This window comes from Macaca thibetana, chromosome 7, assembly GCF_024542745.1.
Source record: "Macaca thibetana thibetana isolate TM-01 chromosome 7, ASM2454274v1, whole genome shotgun sequence".
NCBI classification, from domain to species: domain Eukaryota; kingdom Metazoa; phylum Chordata; class Mammalia; order Primates; family Cercopithecidae; genus Macaca; species Macaca thibetana.
The window spans coordinates 152934877-152958541 of NC_065584.1; the positions used below are offsets into that span (position 1 = coordinate 152934877).

Sequence of the window (23665 nt, forward strand, 5' to 3'; positions counted from 1 at the left end):
TGCCATTTGTAAGGCTCCACAGTGGACAGAATCCCTCTGTCCTTCCCCACATAGAGGTAATTCTGCACAAAAGAGACATGTATTTACTACTGACACAAAGTGATTCATGGTGTCAGCATATAGCAAGCTACCTCCGAGAGGCCTGGGAGACAGACAGACAGACAGGAAGACCCACACAGAGTAAGAAAAGGCCTCTTAAAAATGGGAGAGAGGTGACTAGGACAGGAAGAGCCCTGGATGGGGAATAGGATGAGTAGTGTTCAGCTTCCAGCTGCACAATTCACTGCTGTGTGTCCTTGGGAAATTCACTCACCCTCTCTGAGCCTCTCTTTTCTTAACTTGGAAGATGGTGTGGGGAATAACCCCTGCTTTGATGATCTTAAGGGGCCTCTGTGAGGACTGAGATTTTTGCCTGTACAATGCTTTATAACCGTAGGGTTTGAGAATTACTACTGTATACAGGGTTGTCTAAAAGTAAAGGGCTGACATTATTATTTATCATGCAAAGAATGAAGAGCGGTGGCCACACAAGGGGCAGCAGGTTGGCCCACACCTGCAACAGATGCCAGCTCCCCTCCCCACCCCGTTCCCTCCACTCAAGTTTGGGGCAGTGAGGGACAGGGTGTGGGGCGGCGGACTCAGTGTTGGGAGGAGCAGTCGCTAGCAGCCAGAGAACCGGGCCCCAGAGTAGCAAGCTTGGGGGAGGAGCAGGCACGGCCCTGACCTGCCTGCAGCGAGCTCGATCTCCAGGTGGTGTAGGAAGATGGATTTGCTGAACTCAAAATCAAGACGGAAAGCCACCTGCAAGGAAGCGGTCGCATGTCTGGGCATTGCCGGGACCAGCCCCGCCCACTCCCCACAGCCCACTCCCCACAGTCCCCTGCCGGGCTTGGGGAGGGAGAGCTTGCTAGGGGGTTGGGGAACTGCTGGCTGGGAACAGGCTGGGAAAGGGAGGACCAGGTGCTAGAGAACATGAGCTGAGCTTCAGGGCTGCTGTGGGGACACAGCCAAAGACAACAGCTCCCACAGTGGGGTTTCTCGGGGCTGAGACAGACTCCTCCCTCTTCCTCTTCTTTTGTTTTTAACAAAAGGCAACCAGAAAGCAGCAAGTCCAGCTCCAGACTCTGTCTGCAGGATTTTTAGGGTAGGGGGCCTTGATGGCAGGAAGGGCTGACGGCCGTTACAGGATGTAGGGGCCAGAAGCATTTGGTAGGACCACCTCACCCACCTCTTCTTTGTGCGTGATGGGGAGGGGATGGCCCGGAGAGGGATGAGGGCCAGTGGCCACCCAGCAGGCCAACAAGGCGTCTGCCCCTTGTCTGGCAGTGCTCCTGCCACACTGCTGACCTGGGCCCTGATGCTCCCCCTGCCCTTTGCCCCGCGGTGGGGAAACATGCGACCCTCCTCGCCGCCTCCCCGCCCTGCCTAGAGGCATTACTGGGACTTTGCACAGACACCTGCTGCTCTCCCAGGTCTCACCCTCACGAGGTGAGGAGACCTCAGCGGCCCCTTCTCCGCAGCAGTGGCTGGGCATGGGTGGGGAAGCCTGGGCTGTGTCCTGCTCCATCCCCACTCCAGAGCTCCTGGGTTTGTCGGTGCCTCAAACCAGAAACTACACCTTCGACTTGTTTCTTACCAGGGAGGTGCTTTGCTAAGGAGCCCTCATCCCCGCTCCCATTTCTTCCACTTTCCCCAGCCGTGCAGACCCTGCTCCTGGGAGCACTGCTGCTGCCTAGCTGGCTCCTGCCACGGCTCCTCTCTGATTCCCAAGTCCAAGCAGCTTGGCCTCAATTAGATCTTCTCCTGCTCCAGAACCTTCTGTGGCTGCCCACTGTCCAGGGCTGATGTCCAAACACTCCCTGCAATCTGGTGTCTCCCTCCCTTTCCCAGCTACTTTGCTTCTCCCTTCACACACCCACCCTCTATTCACATGAGCTCTTAAGCACAGTTGGGTGGTAGGTGCTCATGAAATGGTAGTTTCTCTCCCCATCCCTCCCCATACACAGCACAGTGGCAGAGGCCAGAAATCTGAAAAACTTGTGAGGGTGCAGAACAGTGGGACTGGCTAAGGGCAGGTGGGAGACTAGTGTCTGGGAGTGGTAGGAATTCTCTTTGAGTTAAAGGATGGGCTGCTAGCCTGGGGATGGCTGGCTAATTTGGTCACTTGCATGTCATTTCATGGGAGAAAAGACAAATAAAAGCCACCTCAGGCCTCCCACCCCTCCCTGGTCTTCTGTTCACTCCTGTTGCTCTTGCCTCCCTCCCCAAACTCCCTGTGCCTCCCAGTGCCCACCCTGGCCCTCCCCGACTGTCCCCAGCCTCAACCTTGGCCTTGGCCCTGAAGAAGGGGTAGCTGACATTGCAGACTTTCTTCTGGAGCCTCCTCTCCTCGTTCACGCACTCGATGTTACCGTCCGAGTCCTCCTGGAGGTGGGTGGCAGACATCATGGCAGCAGTTAGGTGGGGCCTGGGACCAGGTCTGGAGGCTCTCTTACCCCCAGCCTGCACCCCCCTCCGCAGGGGCTGCCTCAGGCCCTGATACCCATACGGAAGCCCGGACCACAGCCCTTCTGACGTCTGAGATCCCAGAGGCCCCAGAGGCTGCGGTGTGACTTGGTTCCTGGTACTTGGCTTCACACGGGGCGGGACACACTCAGAGGCTGTTGGGCGGTGGCAGGAGAATGGCAGGGGCTCATGTATGCGTCTCATTTTGCTCATCTGTTAAATGGGGATGACAGTAACTATCTCATCTAGTTGTTATGAGGATTACATGATGCGATGCACATAAATGCAGCGCCTATCCCATGTCCTGCCTATTGTCATCACTCGTATGTGGCAGCTACTGTTAGGATGATTATTTGTCCCCGCTGTGAGCTCTGCACTGTTGGGCATTACCTGGGCACACAGCTGTGCATGTCTCTGGGCATGCATGCATCTGTGTGGATGTGAGCCTGTGTCTGTGGAGACTCTGTGTGTGTCTGCGTGTCAGTGCATGTGTGTGCATGTACCTGCTGCATGTATACTGAGCATGTGCGTTTCCCTGGACGAATATGTAGGCATTGTGTTTTCGCATGTGTGTGCAAAAAGTGTGTGATCAGACTAACACATCTGCATTTGGCTGAGAGGGGTGCTTCCTCTACTAGAGTTCCCCTTGGCTGGATGTTGCAGAGAGAGAGGAGAGGAATGCCGACCTCACAGCCATGAGCGTTTCCTGGGTTGGGGATGGGTGGCGGCACCTGTGAAGGTGGCAGGCTCCAGGCTAGCCCTGCACCCCACCTGCTGTGTGTGGGGACACAGCACTTCATAGAACGTGTCTCCCACTTCTCTTTACTTCCACTCACTTCCAAAAGCTCTTCTGAGCCACAGAAACTAGCTCCGTGATTCCTTCCCCAGGGTTAGGAGCAGGCACGGGACTGGCCTTGTGAAGTCTGGGCCAGGGAAGCAGGGGAAGGTGGATGCTGGTGTGGGGCTTGATTCCCTGCGTATACCTGAAATCCAGACAGACACAAGTCCCTGGGCAGGAGGGGACTTCGAGAGACCATCAGGTGGGCTCTTCATCATCAGTCTGGCCTGTCACTCTGGGCAGTGGAGAGGGAGTGGGGTTGGGGCCCAGGCCTGGGCCTGACAGAAGGGACTGTGGCTGCAGATAGGCCTTGAGGTCTATTTGAGGATGGGGGAGCCCACTGAGGAGGAACGGGGGGCATGAGCAGGCAGCTCCTCGCATTCCTGGGGTGGCCTCCCTCCACTCAGCTTCCCCTCCTGGCTGCAGGAACTGCTCCTGTGTGTGTGGCAAGCAAGGGGGGCGCTCGGGGAGGGGTGCTGGGCAGCGGTTCTGGGGTGGAGAGGACAGCCTGGCCCAGCACCTGTCTTGCCCGGCACACTGGGTTCCACATTGACACTGAGATCCTCGAGGACAGAGGCTGTGTGTGAGGGTCCTGGGACCCCCAACACGCACACATGACATTGATGTCTGAGTTTACTCAACAAACTTGTCTTGAGGGCCTTCTATGTGCCCAGCTCGGGACACAGACATGGCTAAGACAAGGCTCTTTGCCCCTGGGAGTCGAGGGTTTCAAGAGGCTAGCACTTGGAGACTGATGTTTCTTCAGAGCACACGAAGGGCTGTGCCAGATGCTGTGCGGGCTGGCGGGCCGTCTGTGGCCTTGGAGAGCTTCCGGAAAGATACCCCAGAGAGCAGGGCTGAGGACTATCTTTTATCACAAAGCGCAGGCTCAGGAACCAGCTGTGGGGCAGGAATTCCGCTCTGCTGCTCACCAGCTGTGTGGTCCCAGGCAAGCCTTAATCCCTCCCTATGCCTCAGTTTCCTCCTCTGTAAAATGGGGACACCACCATCACCACTACCACCACCACTACTGCTATGCCCGAGGCTGCTGCAAGGGTTAAATGTACGCCAAGTGCTAGCACAGCGCTGGACGCCATGAGTGGGCAATACGTGGATGGTCACCGAGTAGGAGCAGGAGCCTGTCGGGCAGAGGAGAGAGGAGTCCCAGGTTGGGGTCATGGTGGGAATGAGCAGGGCGTGCTGGGAACAAGGCGGCCTGTGGCAGGGTTAGGGGAGAAGTGGCAGGAGGTGGATGGGATGGGCCTTGAATGCCACAATGAGGAGTCTGGAATTTGTTCTGACAGCAGCTGGGAGTGATCAGAAGTTTTAACATGGGGAGGAACTGGTTCTGATTCTCGTCAGAAGGACCTTCCGAGCAAGCCCGCAGGGTGCACTGTTGGCTGGTGGCACACGCGTGGTGTGTGTGCACCTCACCAGGGCCCAGGAGACAGGCTGAAGGGTATTCCTCTCCATGTTCCCAACGGGCTCAGACTCCCCTGGTGCTGGTGGTTCTCAGCCCTGCCTGCACACTGAAGTCACCGAGGAAGCTTTAAAAGCCTCCCGACACTAGGCCCAAACCCAGAGCAAATCAGTTGGGACCTCCAGAGAAGGAGTCTGGGGCCAAGCTTTTTAAAGCTCTCTTGTGATTCTTTTTTATTTAATTTTATATTTTTTGTAGAGATGGGGTCTCACTATGTTGCCCAGGCTGGTCTCAAACTCCTGGGCTCAAGTGATCCTCCCACTTCAGCCTCCCAAAGTGCTAGGATTACAGGCAGGAGCCACTGCACCCAGCTTTCTCGTGATTCTAACACCCAGCCTGGACCCCACCTGGCCTTCCTTTTCCTCTGTGCCAGGCAGTCTGGGCAGGTTGCTGAGGTCTTACCTTCTGGATCAAGCTGGCAAACTGCAGGTTTGCTGACTGTGAGATATTTAGGACTGTGCTGTAGGCGTTCTCGCCCCTGTTCTCCAGTGTGGCCTCCACTGCCACTCGCCGGCGTGTGCTCTCTATGATGAAAACTGTGGTGTCGAAGGACAGCGTGTATGCGGAGCAGTCCTGTGTAGGCTTCCTCAGCACCCTCTGGCAGTACTCCCTGAGAACAAGAGAGCACCAGAGATTGGGCAGATGGAATAAGGAAAGCAGGGGTAGAGAGGAGCCCCAGGGTTGGGGCAAAAAGGTGTGTCTGGGCACTTGACTGGCCTCTGCTCATGGGAATAGCCACTGGGAGAAGAGGGGAAATGGATGGCAGGGCTGGAAAGAGCTCACCCTTCAAGACCACTTCCTATTTCAAAGGCCCTTGGTGTCCCCACCATAGAGATCATACCCTCCGCTGAACCCAGAGCTCTTATTTGACCTCACCACTCATGCATCACCACTCCATGCATCCTGTTTCCCTTTTGGCCTTGGCTGCCAGGAAGCTCAGCACTAATGTAGAGCTAATCCTTATTTTAGCCTAGCTGGTTAGAATATGTGCTCCATTATCCTTCTACAAGTTTTGAATGTGCTATTTCTTTTTATTGTCTATGTCATGGTATATATGTTTTCTATCTAAATCATCTCATAGTTGGATCAAAGTTGAGCATAAATTATTGGAAAATATGTTATGTAAATTAAGAATACGATATTGTTGATTATTTTCCCTGGTATGTTCGTTTGTCTCTTCCAGGGAATTGTGGGTCCCCTGCTCCCCCTCTGCTGGTGTCCCTGGCATCTTTCCATCAGAAGGATTGGAAAGCCCAAGGTGTTCAGCCAGCAGGCTCTAGAAGTCACCTCATCTGGGGGCTGAAGGACAAGCATCCAGAACTCTGAGTCCCCTGTCTCTACCTTTCATCTAGTTTGTAATGTGGGCTCCGAAGAAAGGGTTTCTTTTTTTAACAAAATTCGAGATTAGATTAGACTAGTAGTTTCATATTACAGAGGAGACTTTCCTGAGGTTATGCAGGAGTTGGAGGTAGAGCCTGGGCTAGAACACAGGCTCCAAGTCAAGTGTTTGATCCACGCTGTCTGTGAGGAGGACGTCCAGGAAACAATCCAGGGCCCCGGGAGCCCCAGAACCTCTGACAGTGAAGGGGAAGGGGCGAGGGTGGGGGTGCAAGGAGCCAACTCACATGGCCGTGGGCAGGTCACTCCGGGCATCCAGCACAAGGTCAGGGACACAGTGCTCATCCTCATTGCAGCCGTTCCAGAAGGGCACCTGGGCCGGGGAGAGCCAGGTATGGGCAGCTGGGTAGGGACCCGCAACCCCTCGCCCTCAACGTACACCAGCATCTGTCTCCACCACACTAGACATGCGCTGGCTTTCCTGCACTGTCCCCAGACATGACACTGCTCTTTCTTGGGCTTTTCCATAGATGCTTCCCTCTTTAAAACGAGGCTCAAAACTCAGTTCCTCCTGGTTCCCCTCCAGTTCATAACTGAGCTGATAGCACAGAACCCCCACCCCCACTCACCCAGCAGAGCAGTTCTGGTCAACATTTATTGATCATCTACTGTGTGTGGGCAAGGGCTTTGGTACTGGGGATATGAAGCAAAGAAGACGCAGCTTCCGCCCTCAGCTCATGGGGAAGATTGGTGTACGAACAAATAACTAGTGTAAAATGTGCGAAAAATCCAAAAAGAAGTGCATGAGGAATAGAAGAGGCAGAGAGGAGAAACAGCTATTTTGGCCTGTAGGAAGTCAGGGAAGGCTTCAAGGAAGTGACAGTGGGTCAGAGTTCTGAAGGACCGTCAACGTAGCTGGGTGGACCGGGGTGGAGGTGGCGAAGTCCAGGAGGAAGGAGAGCCTGATGCAGAGGCCCTGGGGCAGGAGCAGGACTGAGTCGGAAATGATGGGTGGGTCAGTGTTGCTGTGATAAGAGGCACAGGGGTGAGACAGAGGAAGAGATGGTCATGGGCCTGTGTTTACAGGGCCTTGGGGTCATGCCTTGCAACTGGTAGGAGTTGCCGAATGCCTCAGGCAATGAGTGTCCTGACAGACCTGCATACTGAAGGCTGCCCTGGCTGCTGTGGGAGAATGGAGTGAGAAGATGGAGGCTCGAGGCAGAGAGGCTATTGAGGAGGCTGCCGCAACATTCAGGCAAGAGGTGATGCTGGTGTTGGTGCGGTAGTGGGCATGAGAGGAGAAAACAGGTTACTGACCCCAGAGGCGGGATCAATAGGAACCTGGAGGTTGTCGGGGCTGAGGGAGAAAGAGGTCCAGGGTGTCGGCTGAGTTTCTTTTTTATGTGTCTGGAAGGATGATCATGGCATTCAGTAATAAAAGCAGGGGTTGGCCGGGCGCGATGGCTCACGCCTGTAATCCCAGCACTGTGGGAGGCCGAGACAGGCAGATCACCTGAGGTCAGGAGTTCGAGACCAACCTGGCCAACATGGTGAAACTTCGTCTCTGCTAAAAAATACAAAAATTAGCCAGGCGTGGTGGCGCACGCCTGTAGTCCCAGCTACTCGGGGGGCTGAGGCAGAAGAATCCCTTGAACTCGAGAGGCAGAGGCTGCAGTGAGCCAAGATCGCGCCACTACACTCCAGCCTGGGCGAAGTGCCTGTGGCTCACCGGGGGCGAGGACCTCAGCAGGCAGCCGGATATTCAAGCCTGGAGCTGAGGGGCGGTAACTGTCACTACCAACAACACAGCCCAAACCAGGGACGAGGAGTCACAGAGTCATGTGTATCTTAAATTCATTACCTTTTCTCGAAGGAGAGCTCTCTGGCCCTCACTCAGATCCATGCGCTCTTGCTTTAGGCATGGATCTACCCATCTCGCCCCTCAGCTCCCCACCGCAAGGTGGATCTGCAGCTAGAAGTAGGCCGACTGCAATGGCAGCCAGCGAAGCCATATCCAGGGGTCGCTGTGGAGCCGTTGGGAAAGGGACTTAGTTCCGGATGGGGGCTTTACGGTATTCTAGCACCAAAGTTCATCCTGGTGACTTCAAGTCTCGAAGAAAAAACTGCCCGCTCCCACTAGGAATACTGTTTAAGAAGTTTGAGAACCATATAATGACCTTCAGAAGAATTTCTATCTGGCTGATTAAAATAAGTAATTTAATGTAATAAGCAACTGTTACCCTCAATAATATGGAATGGCTCACTTCCCCAAGACGCCAGATCTTATGATATTAGAACAGTGCTGGGCATTTAGTAGAGGCAAAGTAAGACTTTTAGAATGATGGGAAGAATGTGTCTCCCTTGCTGGGGGCTAGAAATCCAGATAAACCAGAGTTTTAGAAACTTAGCTGCTCTTCAAAGTTTTCAGCTCTGTTTCTCACCTTTTCTTTATAAGGTGAGAAAGGGATTTACATGAAGTTGCAACCTGCCTTTCCTGTTTCCCTGGCTTGGTGATGCTGTCAGCTCTCGAGGAACAAAAGCCCATCCTCCCTGTCTCCGCATGTCTGAATCCTGCCTAGCCTTTAAAGTCCGGCCAAAGGCCACCTCCTCCAGGAAGCCCTGGCCTATCATCTGATTGCTTGATTGTATGTCCTCTGAGTGCATACCGCCTCCCGCCTGGGCTGTGCTGCTCATCACCACCTTGCACGGAGATCGTCGGTGTCAGAGCAGGGATTATCCTGTGTGTTAATCTGCACTGTGGGCTTCAGCCTGCTTGTGGGGTAAGTGCCATGTACTCATTCATTTGCCATAGTGACTTTGTAATTACTGTGAGAGGACAAAAATGACTTAGTGCACCCAGCTTTCCCCTTCTCTGGCTCACTAACAAGGAATCCAACTTCGCCAGCCCAGGGGCACAGATTTAGGAGGATGGGGGGGAGGTGTGAGGACGGGGGTTTGGCGGGGGACTGTGGGAGGCCTGGGGAGAGGGGTGTGGAGGGGCTGTGGGGGATGATGGGTGTGAAGGAGAGAAGGGGAGCTTTTCAGGGGCATTGCTGCGGACTGTACAGTCCTTTCCTGGTGTTGAAGAAATGCAAGTAAGAACTTGAATAATTCTGAAACTGCTTCCTGGCCAGACTGTGTCACTCACACAGACGTTGCTCAGTGACTGGACCTCACAGAATGGCTTAAGAGTGCCGTGGTGTGTTTAAAAGTCGTCTCCTAAATCCTCAAGGTTCAGGCATTAGCTATTCCATTTTACAACTTTTGCCTGCTCTTACAGCGCAGCAGCAGAATTGATCACTGCCTGACATTTTCCTTGAGTGGGATTTACATGGAGTTGCAGCTGCAGGGGGCATCTGAATGTTAGATGTCAAACATTTTGGATGCCCTAGAGCCAGGGATTAGAAAATGCGGTTGAGGGATGGGGCCGCTTCTTTTTGGAATGCTTAGGAGCTCTGTCAATCAGTTAAAACCCTTCTTTTTGCAATACTTAGGAGCTCTGTGAATCAGTTAGTCATCTAACAAGCAGAACTCCGGGCTCTAAGAGTCACTCTCTGGTCTCCATTGTCCTCATCTGTAAAGGAGGGAGGTGGGTGATCAAGATCTCAGGTCCCTTCTCATCCAGTGATTCTTTGTATTTCTCCAGTGCTCACCCCTTATTCCCCTGTGCTGGGGATATGGGGAACCTTGAACAGGAGAAGGCCTGGGCCTTGCCCTTAAGGAATTGATCTGCTAATACTCAGCACAGGCCCCGAGGGAGGTGGGAAGCGGCCACACTGTGGGTTTGCCGGGACAGAAGGTGGGAAGGCGAGGTGAGGGATGGTGTCCTCTGCACCCGGCACACTCAGGCTCTGGCCTTTGGGGAGGAAGTGGAGGTGGGGGTGGGGTTCATGCCTGAGGTGCATGCCCTCTACCGAGATGTACCGAGATGTACCGAGACTCTGAGGGTGGTGGGCCAGCCGTCGTCCAGCATGGGGCCATGGTCAGGGTCCTCCAGGGAATACTCGGCTGAGAAAGTCACTGGCTTCACGTAGTCAGCAGTGTCCTGGGGGGTGGAGACGAGGGCAGGGGTGAGGGAGGAGAGAACGTCATTTTATGAGCCAGGACCATGGATGCTGAGATAGAACTTTCACCTTCCTAAGGTGGCAGGGCAGCTGCCCTGTCCCCTCAGGATGAGTCCGCGGGTGGATGGAGGTTTCTAGCGGGTCTGTTGGTGGGAAGAGTGTGCCTCTGTGAAAGGAGCTCCAAGCTCAGCTCATGCCAACCTAGCTGTCTGGCTGTTTCACCAAGCTCCTGCGCATCCTTCAGGGCCAGACTCCCATTGCCCGGATACCTTGGCCTCCGGGAAGCCTGGCAGTGCCGGCCCGCCTCCCACCCCACCCACCACTCTGTTCAGACCAGTTACGCCTGCTGCTCACGTAGCATTTGAACCATTTGACTGTGGTCACTCTTCCTTCCCAAGCAAGGAATGGGCTTGGAGCCTCCCAGCATGGCCCTAGCACTGTAACAAGGGCTTCAGCATGTGGAATGGGTGAATGAACAAACTCGTGAGCAAGACAGGGGCACTCAGGTTGGTTCTGAGCATAGATGGTAAGTAAAAGGGTGGCTTCTAGCTGCCTAAAAACTTCCCCTTGGAACTTGCAATCCTGATTATATAAAGGCAGTGGCTCTCAAACCTGAGCTGGTATCAGAGTCCCCTTGGAGCTTGTTAAAATATGGGATGCTGGCCCCATTCCCAGAGTTTCTGAGTCAGAACATGTGAATTTCCAAGTTTGTGGGGAGGGTGAGGATGCTGCTGGTGTGGATGCATCTCAGGGGACCCCTTAACAGGGAGGTGCCTTCTCACACCTGCTCACGTCTCTGACCTCTGGCCATTGAACTACTGGGGCCAGGAGGGCTCTGAGTGACTTTGCTTGCATCTCTGAGGCTGGAGCTCTGGATGGAAGTAAACCTGTCATCCTCTTCCTTAGCTATAAAATGGGGCACCAGGCCCCTACCCTGCTCGTGACATCACTGGCGCCCCTCTCTGTCTCTCCTCCCGTTTTGTACATGCGACTGCCTCCTGGACCTGGCCTTCAATTGTTAGCTGCTGCCTGCTTATCCCTCCCTTTGGGGCCGTGCCCCCCACTGGCTGCTCCTGGCTCTCTCTGCTGGACCTACTGAGCCCACCTTCCTTCTCTCGGCATCTGAGAGTGGCGGGATAAGAGGTTTTGGAAGGAAGTCCAGTGAGGTGGTGTGTAGCATGTCTCTGGGGCATGAGGTGGGAATGTGGAGTGGCCAAGTTCAGGGGATACAGACGCCGGCTGGCTTCCTGAGGTCTGCTGGGGGCTCAGAACCAGCCAGCCACCCGGTGGACTCTCTGCCTCTCCCACGGCAGGTGCTCCTTCCTGTAGGAGCTTGGGCTCTGCTGGTGGGGCTGCCAGCTCACCAGGACATGGAAGTTGATCCTCTCACAGAGCTCCTGGCCGGAGGAGAGCAGGACAGCTCTGTTGGTGAATCGGTCCCCGCCCTCATCCAGGTGGGCCCTCGGTGTATACCGCCTCTCGTCCATGGTGGCATTGTATCTGATGCCTGCAGGAGGGGAGAGGGCAAGACCACAAAGGTGGAGCCACATGCCCATCCAAGACTGTCTGCCTCCTCCAGGAAGCCCCCCAGGCTGGCCAGGGGAGAGCTATTCCTTTCCTCTCATGAGCCCCAGTGTGGGTGAGAAACTCCCACATGGAGAGCAAGTGATTGCATGAGGAAGAGAAAGGAAGGAACCAAAGAAAAGGGGGAGGAAGAAGGTGGAGAAAGAGCAGGAGGAAGAAATGGAGGGAAAGTGAACACCGCAGACAAGGAGGGAGACAGGATGTGGGGCCAGGGCGGTGCCGTGTTGAGCCCTTGCTGCAGTCAACAACCCCCTCCGCCTCTCCCTCCACCTTCCCTGTCTCTCCCGGGGCTCTGGGATCCCCCTCAGGGCTGGTCAGAGCCTTTGCTGGGTGCTTCCTGTCACACCAAGGAGGGCTGGCCAGCCCCTTCCCGCCGGCTCCTCAAACCTTTGACTCCATTCTGGGGCATAAAACCTGCAGCCTCCTCCCCTTCAGTTGGGTTTTGTCAATTCCAGGAAGGACTCAGTCCCTTCTCCTGCTCTCCAGCACACCCACTGGTTGCTGCTGACTCTCATATCTGTCTCCTCTCAGGGATGGAAGTTGAAAGAGAGGGGCACAGCCCCCAGGCCCGCCTTTGTTCTCATCTTCCTTTTGGTCTCTGTCTGGTCCTGCTCCTTGGCTGAGACACTCCCTGAGTCCCCATTTCCTGTGCCAGCGCAGACAGTCCTGGAACCTGCAGCACACTTCCTGAGACCACCTGGACCCGGGGCTGTCAAGAGGATGTATCTGACTCAACTTAGCTGGAAGTGATGGACCCTCAGAAGGAAACTGCCCCGCTGCGGACTCACACCCACTTCTGAGCAAGGCTCCCTGCCGCGGACTCACACCCACTTCTGAGCGGGGCTCCCAGATGCTGGGGTCTCATTGACCTGGACTTCTGGTTTCCAGGACCCCCACTGTAGGATTCCTGGGTCTGCCTCTTCCTCTGCATCCAGGCAGACTTCTGGGTTTCCGCACCCCACTTTGCTCCACTGGCATCAGTCCTGTGTTCTGATCCAAACTCGGCTGCCCAGACTGTTTCCTTCTTCTCTTGTCCTCCCTGTCATGATCACCCCTGCTCACTGCCACTCTCACCCTGGCATGACATCCCCTCTTTGGCACTCAGCATCCATTTCAGGAAAAGCCCAGGCTTTGAAATAGAGTAAGGTGCAGGGGGAGACTGGAGCCGGGGGGTGAGGAGAAAGGAGGGGCCTGCTTTACCAACAGTGGTCGTTTGGAAGTGGGGTGCCAGGAAGACGGGTGTGAAGCAGAGGAAGGCGGCCAGGCAGGTGGCATCCCTGCCACTGCGCTTGCAGTCTCTGTGGAAGATGTTGATCTTGGATGGCTCAAAGTGGAGGCTGGCATTGATCTGAACCACAGGGCGGGACCTGCGGGAGAAGGGCCAGTGAGCTGGGGTGGGGCAGGGGCTCAGGCTGCCCTGCTGTGACCACGGGGAAAGACAAGAACCAGATTCGAGTGGAATCTGCAAAGCCACTGGAGGGGGTGAGGTGGAGGATGGAGGGGGCTTTGGATGTCAAAGGATTGGCAAGAGGGAGCACAGGGGAAAGAGGGGCTCAGCCACCTCACAGCCCCTCCATGCAGCCTCTCAGCACTTTCCCCCAGGGGCTGTGCTCGCTGTGGATCATGCTGACTCCCCTTTGCTCCCTCATCACCTTTTCTAGCAGTGGTTCCCCACCCTGGATGTACGTGTGAGTCATCTGAAGAGTTTAAAAAAAATCCTGGTGCCTCAGCTACACCCTAGGCAAAACCGCATCAGAATCAGGCCTTCGCAGGTTTTAAAGCAGTGCCTCTGAAATTTTCATATGTGTGCATGCCCCCTGGGGATCGTGTTAAAATGCAGATTCTGATCCAATAGCTTGGCACCGATTTTGCATTTCTAACAAGCTCCCAGGTGATGTGAACGTTCCATGGACCACACTTTGAAGAGCGAGGCGTTAAAGTACCCTAGGTGATTCCAGCATGCAGCCAGCACCCATCCACCCCCACACCACCCCATCCAGGTAACCAAGGAAATACAAATTTACCCTTATACCAGCCTAAGTCAAATGTAATTAGGAACGAAACCTATTGCCTCTCCCAACCATGAATGTAGATGGAAAGAAATAGGAGTAGAGTGGCTTAGAGGTTTCATAGCTTCAACGTGATGATCTGTGCCAATACTCGACCTTGGCAGGTCACATGATCTCTGCAATGGGGGATTGTGAGGATCAGAGGAGGTGAGAATGTCCTTTGACAGTGTAGAGTGCTGTGTCAACACAGTGGGCTACATCTGAAGTTCTCAAACTTGACTGCCCATTGGAATCACTTGGGGAGTTTTAAAAGAATTACTGCTGCGCAGGTGCCTCCACAGAATTCTGCTTTAATTGGTGTGGGTAAAGCGTGGGCAATGACATTTTAAAAGCTCCCCTGGCGATCCTAATGGGCAGTCATGTTTGAGAACTATGCGGCTTGACCATAAAGTCTTCCCAGAGGACTCTGGCCCACAATCTCATCACTATTTAGGTAGCACATAAGTGTGGACTTCAAAAGCTAGAACTTGATCCAATCATTTCTGTGATTCTGATTATCTTGGGGTGTGTGTGCATATGTGTATCTGGTTTCCTGTAGAGAAGTTTATGTGTTACTTTAAAGACCTGCTAGGTTCTCTGTACCCCTCTCCCCGGGCCTTGGTCATCTGCCTTGCTTTCTTGGTTGGAACCAACGCAGTGAACACCTTTACCACGCCTTGCAAGCCCAGGCTGCTGTTGCTGCCACCATCACCACCACCAAGGACCTAAGAGCCCCCACATGCAGCACAGACCTTCGAAGAGACAGACCCTGCTCCTGTACACTAGCTGGGCTGCACAGGCCCTGGCTTCCCAGTGCTGCCTAGAGGGCCAGGGGACACCACCAGGACTGTCGGGCAGCAGATGCTCTGGCCATGACAAATGAGGGATCTGAAGGAGCCACAAGTCTGCTGCTCCCCCTTCTTTCCCTACAATGGGCTGTGTTATGCCACACTGGAAATGCCGAGATGCCGAGCAAAGAGCAGTACGCGTGGTGAAGACAGGCTGGCTTGCTCCCATCTGCGCTCCCTTCCGGCTTCACTTTTGCTTCTGGGATTGCACCCCACTCCCAAAGCATTCAAGAGGCTTTTGCCTCAGGCTCTGTTTTCTAGGGAACCCGGAGGAAGACATTTCCTCCTTGGGCTGTAGTAGCCTTGCGAACAGGAGCCCGTCTTTCCTTTATTCTCCCTGTGAAGTTATATATCTCTGTTCAATGCCTTTTTAAAGTTGTAGGGCAGATATAATTGCATTTATATAAAATTATAAGCAGCGGAAAAAGGACTGGGAGAAGATATGCCACAATATTAATAGTGGCATTGTTAAGGTGATGGCAGGCTGAGTAATTCTTTTCCTTATTTTATAAATGTTCTTTATGTTATTGTATTTATGATGAAAAATACCTCATCAACATATATGAAAAAATACTCAAGGTCTTTTTTTTTCTGGCTCAAAAAGTAGCCAACATATGGTAAAATAAATGGGTGTTTAGGAAGCATGAAAATGAAGCCCCGAAGAAAGGAAGCAAGAAGTCAGAGTGCTTTGGAGGAAAGAAATCTCTATATTAGATAAACATTCCTCCAAGCCAGGGTAGAAGGAAAGGTCCTCCCAGATGGTAAAAATATGCTCAACTTGCCCCTGCAAGTGTTATAGCTTGAAAAGCTGAGGTGGAAGACATGCTTGAGTAGCCAGAACTTTTAGGACAAATTCTAAGAGCGGGGGCTTTTGGACAGGACTTCAATTTATACTGAATTTACACTGATTCCACCAAAAGGAAATGTGTAAGGAAGTTGGGGTAAGAACAGGGTGAGTCTAGCTGAGGGCAGTTAAAGACAAGAGAAAAAGATCCTGAAGCCCGTTTTTAAAACCCCTGCATTCATTGTGACCTTCAGGAGAGCCCAGGAGGTGGGAACAGTGGGGAAACCAACCAGAGAATCACAGCGTTGCCAAGGGCTCCCACTGCCAGGTCGATAAGCCCATCCTCATTGAGGTCCAATTGCCCGTGGATGCTGCAGCCAAAATACTGGAGGCCGGTAGCCAGCTCTGAGGCTGTGATTCTCTGCAGGGAGCAGGAAGACAGGGGGAGGGCGTGCACACCGTGAGTGTGGGGGTGGGCGGCCCTGAGCTGCAGGAACAATCGGGAGCCTGTTTGAAATCATGAAGAAGCTTCCCCAACCCAAAGCAATCTCGTCTCCTGGCCTGTCACGGCACCTGAAATTCCTACCATTCAAGTCATTCTTTTGGATTAAAATATCATGTCTTAAAAGAGTTCCCTATTAAGTGTAAATACATGTGACCTGGCAAACGACCCATCCACGTCCCTCACACTGGTCTATTTTTTAGACTATCTTACTAATAAACCGTGGGGCAAAAGGATGATCCTCAGGGGATGGGACCCAAGACGGGTCGGTTTTGAGGTGGGCACGATTTCTAGCACGAAGCGCTTCCAGAGAAGAGTGAGCCCAGAAGAGATGCTCCGCTGGTAGGCAATTGCATGTGTGCACGTCTTGGGAGGAGTGAGGGTCAGGTGCCAGGGATTTGCTGTTGTTTGTTGTTGGGGGAGGATAAAGGTAAGCAGGGAGAGGGTGCCAAAGTGGGTGGTGGGGGGGGGGGTCCTGAAGGTAAAATGTGCCCTTTTCAAAATTTCCACGTGGGGAAGCATGACCAGGACAGATTGGCGTCCGTTCCTGTGAGAGGGCACGGAAGAAAATCCTGAACCAGATGAGGCACAGAAGCTCCTGGGACTCCTGCAGCCCCATTTGCTCCATCTACTTCCCCAGGGAAGCCTGACCTGCTTAGGCGTCTTCAGGATGCTGCCTCGGAAGCCGTGGAAGATGTAGATGGCTCCTGCGTGGTTGTCCTCCAGGGGCGCTCCCACCACCACATCGTCGTAGGAATCCTGGTTGAGGTCTCGAACTGAGGCAATGGAGGACCCAAACCGGGCATTCTGGTAACTGTGTGAATCCTTGAGCGTTCCGTTATAAACAAACCGATTCTGCAAAACCAGGGGCAGAAAAAGGCTGGGGAGGGCTTGGCAAAAGTCCCCAGGCTCATAATTCCCTCTGCAGGCTGCTCTAGCATCCTCTCCCCACTCCATTCCCCCAGATCCCCGTCTCTGGCTATATGAGCCCAGCCACAGACGAGGCTCTGATTCTCCCCAGGCCTGGCTTCCAGCACTGGCCTCGCTAGTAACCCATTTCCCTCGGGCTACCCAAGTCAAAGCAGAGGCTGGGGGCCCCCGAGAAGCTGCCCAGCCCCTGCCCAGCTGTACCTGTCTCAGCTCGTAGACATACACTTTGCCTCGCTCGCGGCCCTCGCTGAAGTACATGGGTGCACCCACCAGCAGGACATCAGTGACACCATCTCCGTCAATGTCCACCGAGGTGATCTCACTCCCAAAGTAAGAGCCTATCTGCGGCACGTGATGGGAGAGAGGAGTGGGCTGGCTGCCCAGCTTGCACAGCCCAGAGTCCTTGCCTCGCCGGCAGAGGGAAGCCAAGGTCATCTTTTGACTCAGAATTTTTAGTGAACAAATGGGTCCTCCCTTCTCATGCGCTCCCTCTCTCTCCTCTCCCTCAGAGCGGACTTGCCTGTTTTCAGTTTGCCCTTCTCCCCTTCTCTCTTTTCCTTCTGTCATTATCCCCTTCCCACTCTTCTTTCTTTCTGTTAATTTTATTGGTGGCCATTTGTCTTGTGTGTAAAGTGAAATAATGGCAAAAAATAAGGAGAATATTTAAAAGTATGAAGAAGAAAACAAAAGTTACCCACAATCCTGACATCCAAATAAAACTACCATGAATGTTTTAGCGGATTTTCTTCTAGTTTTTTTCCACTGAGGCATGTTGCCTATTTGTACTTGTGTGTTATTTTTACGAATTGGAGTAATAATGTAAATATAGTTTATATACTGATTTTTAAATAAACAATATATCATCAACATTTTTCTATGATGTATTATATTTTCATCTACAACATAATCACTGATGATTCCACAGTGCTTAAAATTAATAAAAAAATCATAATGTATTTAATCAATTACTGCTGGACAGTTAGCTTGTATTTTTTTTTTTTTTTGAGACAAGGTTTTGCTCTGTCACCCAGGCTGGAGTGCAATGGTGCAATCTTGGCTCACTGTAGCCTCGAACTCCTGGGTTCAAGTGATCCTCCCACCTCAGCCTCCTGAGTAGCTGGGACCACAGGCACTTGCCACTGCGCCTGACTATTTTTAAAAATTATTTTTAGAGATGGAGTCTCACTATATTGCCCAGGCTGGTCTGGAACTCCTGCACTCCAGTGATCCTCCCACCTCACCCTCTCAAAGTGCTGGAATTACAGGTGTGAGCCACTGTTTTTAATTTTTGATGTTATAAATCATTCTGGCATTAGCATTGTGGATGGTGAACTACGATTTATTTCAGTGTCTGAGCACTTGCTGTGTTCCCCTTCCGTTTGGGGTGCAGTGTTCCCCACTTCAGTGAGGACATCATCCACCCCCTCCTCAGAAACCCAGAAACCCTGACTCCGTCCTCCACCTCTCCCACCTGCAAACCTGCCAGCAAGTCCTACCTGGTGGGTGCCAATTCACCAACTACTCCCCCCTGCTTCTTTCCTAGGTGAGGCACCTTCTAAAGGGCCTTCCAGCCTCAGGCTGGCCTCTTCAGCCCACCCCCATAGCAGCTGGCGTGGCCTCTAACACCATTCCACCTCTTGCTTTTGGGGTGGTATCTAAACTCTCCAGCAGGACCGTGCTGGACCAGCCTCCCTCCCGAGCCTCTGTCCCCACAAGCTCCTGCTCCCAACGCAGTGCTCCTGGGTCCTGCCAAACTGAGTTATTTCTCTTCTCCAAAAGCCCCCGGCCTTGGCCGGCTTCCAGGCTTCCCTCTGCACAAGCTTTTCTCTTGCATGCACTCCCCACCCCTGCGTCCTCCCCAGATCATCCCCTGCCATCCCTCAGGTCTTAGCTGAAGTGTCACTTCCTGTTAGAAGCTGTCCTTGACCTTCTCCACTCCTCTCCCTGCCCCTTTTCCATGTGCCTTCAGCTCCACACTCCTCCCACCAGCCCCTGTTCCCTCTGCTGGGATTCTCATGAGGGTGGGCATTGAACCTGCTGTGTTCCCTCTGGGCCAGGGTACTGTGCCCGGTACACAGAAAGTACTTAATTAAAGCTGGGTTTCTTAGGAAAGGGGAAGGCACCCTGTTCGTGGACAAGCCCTGTTTGGGATGGTTTATAGCCTTGGGTTAGCTCATGTGACCCCATGCTGCTAGGAGAGAGGGCCATCCTCATTTTACAAGGGAAGGAACCAAAAGTCAGAGAATTGGAGTTTCTTGCCCAAGGTCAGAAGGCCGGTCACCTGGTCACCGCCAAGCTGGTTGGAATTGGGGTCTGCCTGACACCCTGGCCCATGACTCTGCCTACCCCGTCCTTCTCTGGCTTAGTGTGTTTTCAGAAGAAATCTATTCTCAAGGATTAAAAGCTTTTAACTGAGGAGAAAGCTAAAAAATTTAGAAGAGAGGAAAGGGAAATAGTATACATGGGTGGGAGAGGGAAAAGATGTGCCTACATAAAGTAACTAAGAAGCAGACAGAGAGCAAGCGAGGGAGGGGGCGGGGGAAATTTGTCTAAATATGTGGCCTCAGCTATGTGGGTCACCGCGATTTGGAATTCACTTAATTTAGCTGCCTTCAGCACTGCGGTTTCTCCTTCGGATGTTGGAGGCGGAACTGGGCAGGAAAAATGTCATAAATTCATCGGCAAATTCCCTCCAGCTCTCAAGGTCTAGCCCTCCATTCCAAAAGAGTTGGCCCTGGGCGAGTGTGGGCAGGCAGGGTGGAGGGTGAGAGCTTTGCCGCCTGGAATGGCCCGCACCCAAGAAACAGGAGGAGGAATGGCAGGAGGGTGGCACTCTGCAGCGAGACGGATTTAGGTTAGACTCGGTGAGGAGCAGGTTCTCACAGTGACAGGCCAAGGGCAGTCATGGGCTCAGGAGACAGGGCTGTTCCCAGGCTCAGGAGAGTCGACAGGGAGCTGGGGACAACATGGAAGGGCCTGGACAGCACTCAGCTCCGGCCTAGAGAGGGCACGGACGCTGATGGTCAGGAGGAGCCCAGGACTGGTTTTGGGGTTATTGGGGGTCAGAAGGTGGCATGATGCAGGCAGCCCCACCAAGAGGGTTCTTGGCTTGACCCAGTCATGAATTCACCATAGAACCCTGGAAAAGCCACATTGCTTCCCAGGAGCCCAGTTTGCCTCTGCGCTGGAAGTGACTTGGATTGGAGCCCCGTTTTCACCACCAATGACTCTTATCATAGCTTTCCAATTTGCATTCATCACTGTCCAACACAGGACTCTTAGCAGCACAGTCTGGTTGCCAATCACCTCCCTGTGGGGCAGTGGCACTGGCAGCCTTCCCATTCCTCATTGCTTCCATTCCAGGAAAAGGGAAGCAGCTGGCATCCTGGAGGACCCATGGGGCCTTCTGTGGGTGGATGCACACTCCTGCCACTCCTGGCAGCATGAAGGTGGCTGGAGGAACATGACTGCCCTTCGGAGCACCCAGTGGCCCAGGCATGCTGTATTCACTGCCCTCCCATTTGTCTGATCCGCCCCTCTTCCCTCCGTCCCTGCCCCAGGCTCCCCCTCCATTACCTGCTGGCCCCGCAGAGCCTGGTGGATGGTGAGGCTCCGGTTGTTGTGCATGGTGAACAGGATGACTTTGCCCGTGTGGTTGAACCGGGGGGCTCCGGCCACGTACACCCGCCCCTGCCTGGAGGACACGACCGATGTGACTGTGTACCCTGCCACAGGAGGAAACAAGCTGATATTTAGCACCGTGTCCTCAGCAGGCCTTGCTTGGCCGGGTGCATGGCTCGGCCGTGCCAGAGGATGGGCCAGAGGTGGGGTAGGTTCAGGACCAGCTGAGCAGATTCAATCATGCAGGGCTGTAATTCCTAGGGGCAGCTGGGGAGGCTTGGAAGAGGCAGGGCCCAGGAGAGGGGTTTGGAGGGTAGGGAGGACTCACTGCACCCCAGCCCTTACTGGAGAAAATAAAGGAAGCCAGGTGGGGCTGCTAAAAGACTAACTTGAAATGCACACACCCCTTCTTCACCAGCTCATGAGCACGGCGGAGGGCAGCAGGGAGTAGGGCAGACTCTAGCCTCACTTCAGTTAATATTGGGGAGACTTTGCTTTGGTTCCCCACCAATCTTCACTCTTAGGGACTAACCAGTGTCCTCTTTATTACCACAAATGCCTGCTAAGTGGCCCACTGAGGACTAGAGTGTTAATCGTAAAGGTGGAAGGAATTGGTCTGCTTCAGATATTCACATGGGATCTCAGGGATTCTTGCAACCCCAAAGCTTTGCAGACTCAAAGGAGGAAGCTCCCAGGCTCCTGTTAGTCCCATACGTGCAGCATGCCAAAGAGAAAGACATGGAACCCCAGGGGCTCTTTGGGAAAGGCTGCCAATCCCTGCTCCCGGTATGGCTGTGCCTGATCACTGTGAATCTCATCACCCACCCAGTACCCAGGAAGCAAATGTGCAGCATCTTCAGGCAACTCTCCTGAAAGTGGGCTCCAGCAGGTGTGGAAAGCCAATGGCATCCCAGAATCCCACTTTCTGCCAGATAATCTTGGATCCCAGATTTTAAATGGGTGTTGGACTTTGTTGACAGTTCCTGGGCTGTTTCTGGGGAACAGATGTCTCTTGCAATGCACGTGTGTGTGTGTGCACATATATGCGTGTGCATATGTGTATCTGTGTGTGTAACACTGTCACTTGGGTCCCATTGGCTGCTTCCAGAGTGGCTACAGGGTGTACAGATGAGCTGACTCAGTGCCTGGGGGTGAACCACCCTGGTTCCAGACACAACAGTTTTCACTCTTGAGGCTGTACTTGGGGAAATGAGGCTTGACAGGTCCATGATACCAAGACCTCACAAGGGGTGGCTAACACGGCCATGTATTTAGAGCAACCATAAATATATGGGTGGGTGGGGCTTAGCCTTGTGGTGTGGAGCAAAGGTTTCTTCTGAGCTGAGCCCTCAGGGGCACTACTGAAAATGTTCTCAGTAGGCCTTGAGTTTCTGGGCCTGCTTGGAAGGAGGGGCACTGAGACGCAGTCTGGGGGCCAAGTGTCCTATGGGGCAGGCGTGGGTCAGCATTCAAAACTCACAGAGCTTCCTGCCTTCCAGCTGTCTGTAGGCAGCACCTTTGGTTCCCAGGCAACTCTCTGGCCAGCAGTAGGGGCCATTCTGAGGCTGGGCCAGCCTCCCTGAAGGCCTGATGAAAAGGTAGGGCCATGGCCCGAAATCTATACTGCACCCCCAGTGGAGGCTGGGAGCCGGCCTCCTGGTCTCTTTCCCCTGTAGTGCTCCTCTCCCTTGGGACACAGGAGGAATCTTCCAGCAGGCATCTCTGCCCCAGGAGAGAACCCAGACCCTGCTCTCACTGGATGACTCCTAGAGGGAGGAGGAGGAGGAGAAAAGGCACTCCCCAACACTCCCACCCAAGGCAGTGACTGTGGCTAAGGCATGACAGCTGGGCCTCATGAGTGTCCTTCAGCCAAGTTCTACCTCACCAGGGTCTTCTGGGAGGGGAAGCAGGGTGGCTCTGCTGGGCCAGGGGGATATTCATCCTGCTGTGCTCTCACTCAGATATGTTCAATAGCTCCCTGTTGCCAACATGAAAAAGCTCAAACCTCTTAACCTGGCATTCGAGGCCTCCTGCCTATCCTAACTTGCCCTCTCCTCCATGTTCCCACTTCTCCCCCCTGCTGTAGCCACACTCATCTACTTCTTGGGTCCTGAAATAACCTGGCACTTCCCACATGTCCTTCCTTTGCTTGGCCTTTCTTGACTTATTTGAAATGTCCCCTGCGGTGGAGACCTGGTGTAGGCGCCAGCTCCTACACAGTGGGTCCTGAGTGTACCAGCTCGCTGGACCACTCTGACTCACTTGGAATTAACCTCATGGGCCCTGGGACACCCTGATGTGATCTGTCTTGCTGTTTAATGCCTCGTAGCACCTGCATCTTGTGCCCTTTCTTTGGTTTCCTTACTTTCAGCGCAGTGCTGTGCACTTGGGAAGAAACACAATGAAACACGAGTGATTCTAGTTTCTAGTTAAAGGGTTGCTAGCCTTTGTTCTTCCAGCATCTTTCCCAGTGTTTGAGCATTTGCCAAGGCAAGGACTCCAATCTTTCTCTCCTTTATTTGTACTTTTATCAGAGCTCCCACCTCACTTGTGTTACAATTATATGTGCACATGTCTGTGTCTCTCAGGAAGCAGCTTGAGGACAGGTGCTGTGTCCTTCTTACCACGGCACTTTAGCATGGCACTCTGATAGCATCAACCGCAGTGCTATGCAATTCAGGTTTAACACCTTGTGAATTAAATGGACCGCAGGCCCTAGGGCCAGGCGCTGTCCTAGGGCCAGGCGCTGTTGGGAAACTTCTAGGGATCTACACTTCTGGATTTTCTAGCACAGTCCTGATTCCAGCATTTTGCCCTTTTGTCAGCTGAGGGTCCCATGGTTGGGGATAGAAAACAGGGTAAGATAGAACACAGTGTGGGCAGAGTCATAGGCAGGGTATTGGCTAAAGAACTGAGGAACAAAGGTCAAGATGGGATGAAGCACCAGAGAGATGGACACATGGACAGATTCTCTGTCCACTCTGGGTGGCCCAAGTTCATGGAGGAATGGGGTCCGAGGAAGCCTTAATGAGGAGTGACTTCACAGAGAGTGGACTTGGTTCGGAAATTCAGAAAGACCCAGAGACAGTGGGGAACCCCCTCTTGCCACCCTCCCCTCTGGCC

The 23665-nt window shown here is 53.4% G+C and overlaps 1 protein-coding gene across 1 annotated transcript in view; it reads right to left on the reverse strand.

Moving 5' to 3' along the window:
* Positions 1 to 23665, reverse strand: part of ITGA11 (integrin subunit alpha 11) — a 135160-nt gene that overhangs the window by 16030 nt on the left and 95465 nt on the right. The window contains 11 exon segments of the mRNA XM_050796269.1: positions 725 to 801; positions 2326 to 2424; positions 5226 to 5433; positions 6449 to 6534; positions 10096 to 10206; positions 11590 to 11732; positions 13010 to 13176; positions 15780 to 15910; positions 16643 to 16846; positions 17123 to 17263; positions 20498 to 20646. Of these exon segments, the coding sequence (XP_050652226.1) occupies positions 725 to 801; positions 2326 to 2424; positions 5226 to 5433; positions 6449 to 6534; positions 10096 to 10206; positions 11590 to 11732; positions 13010 to 13176; positions 15780 to 15910; positions 16643 to 16846; positions 17123 to 17263; positions 20498 to 20646 (1516 nt within the window).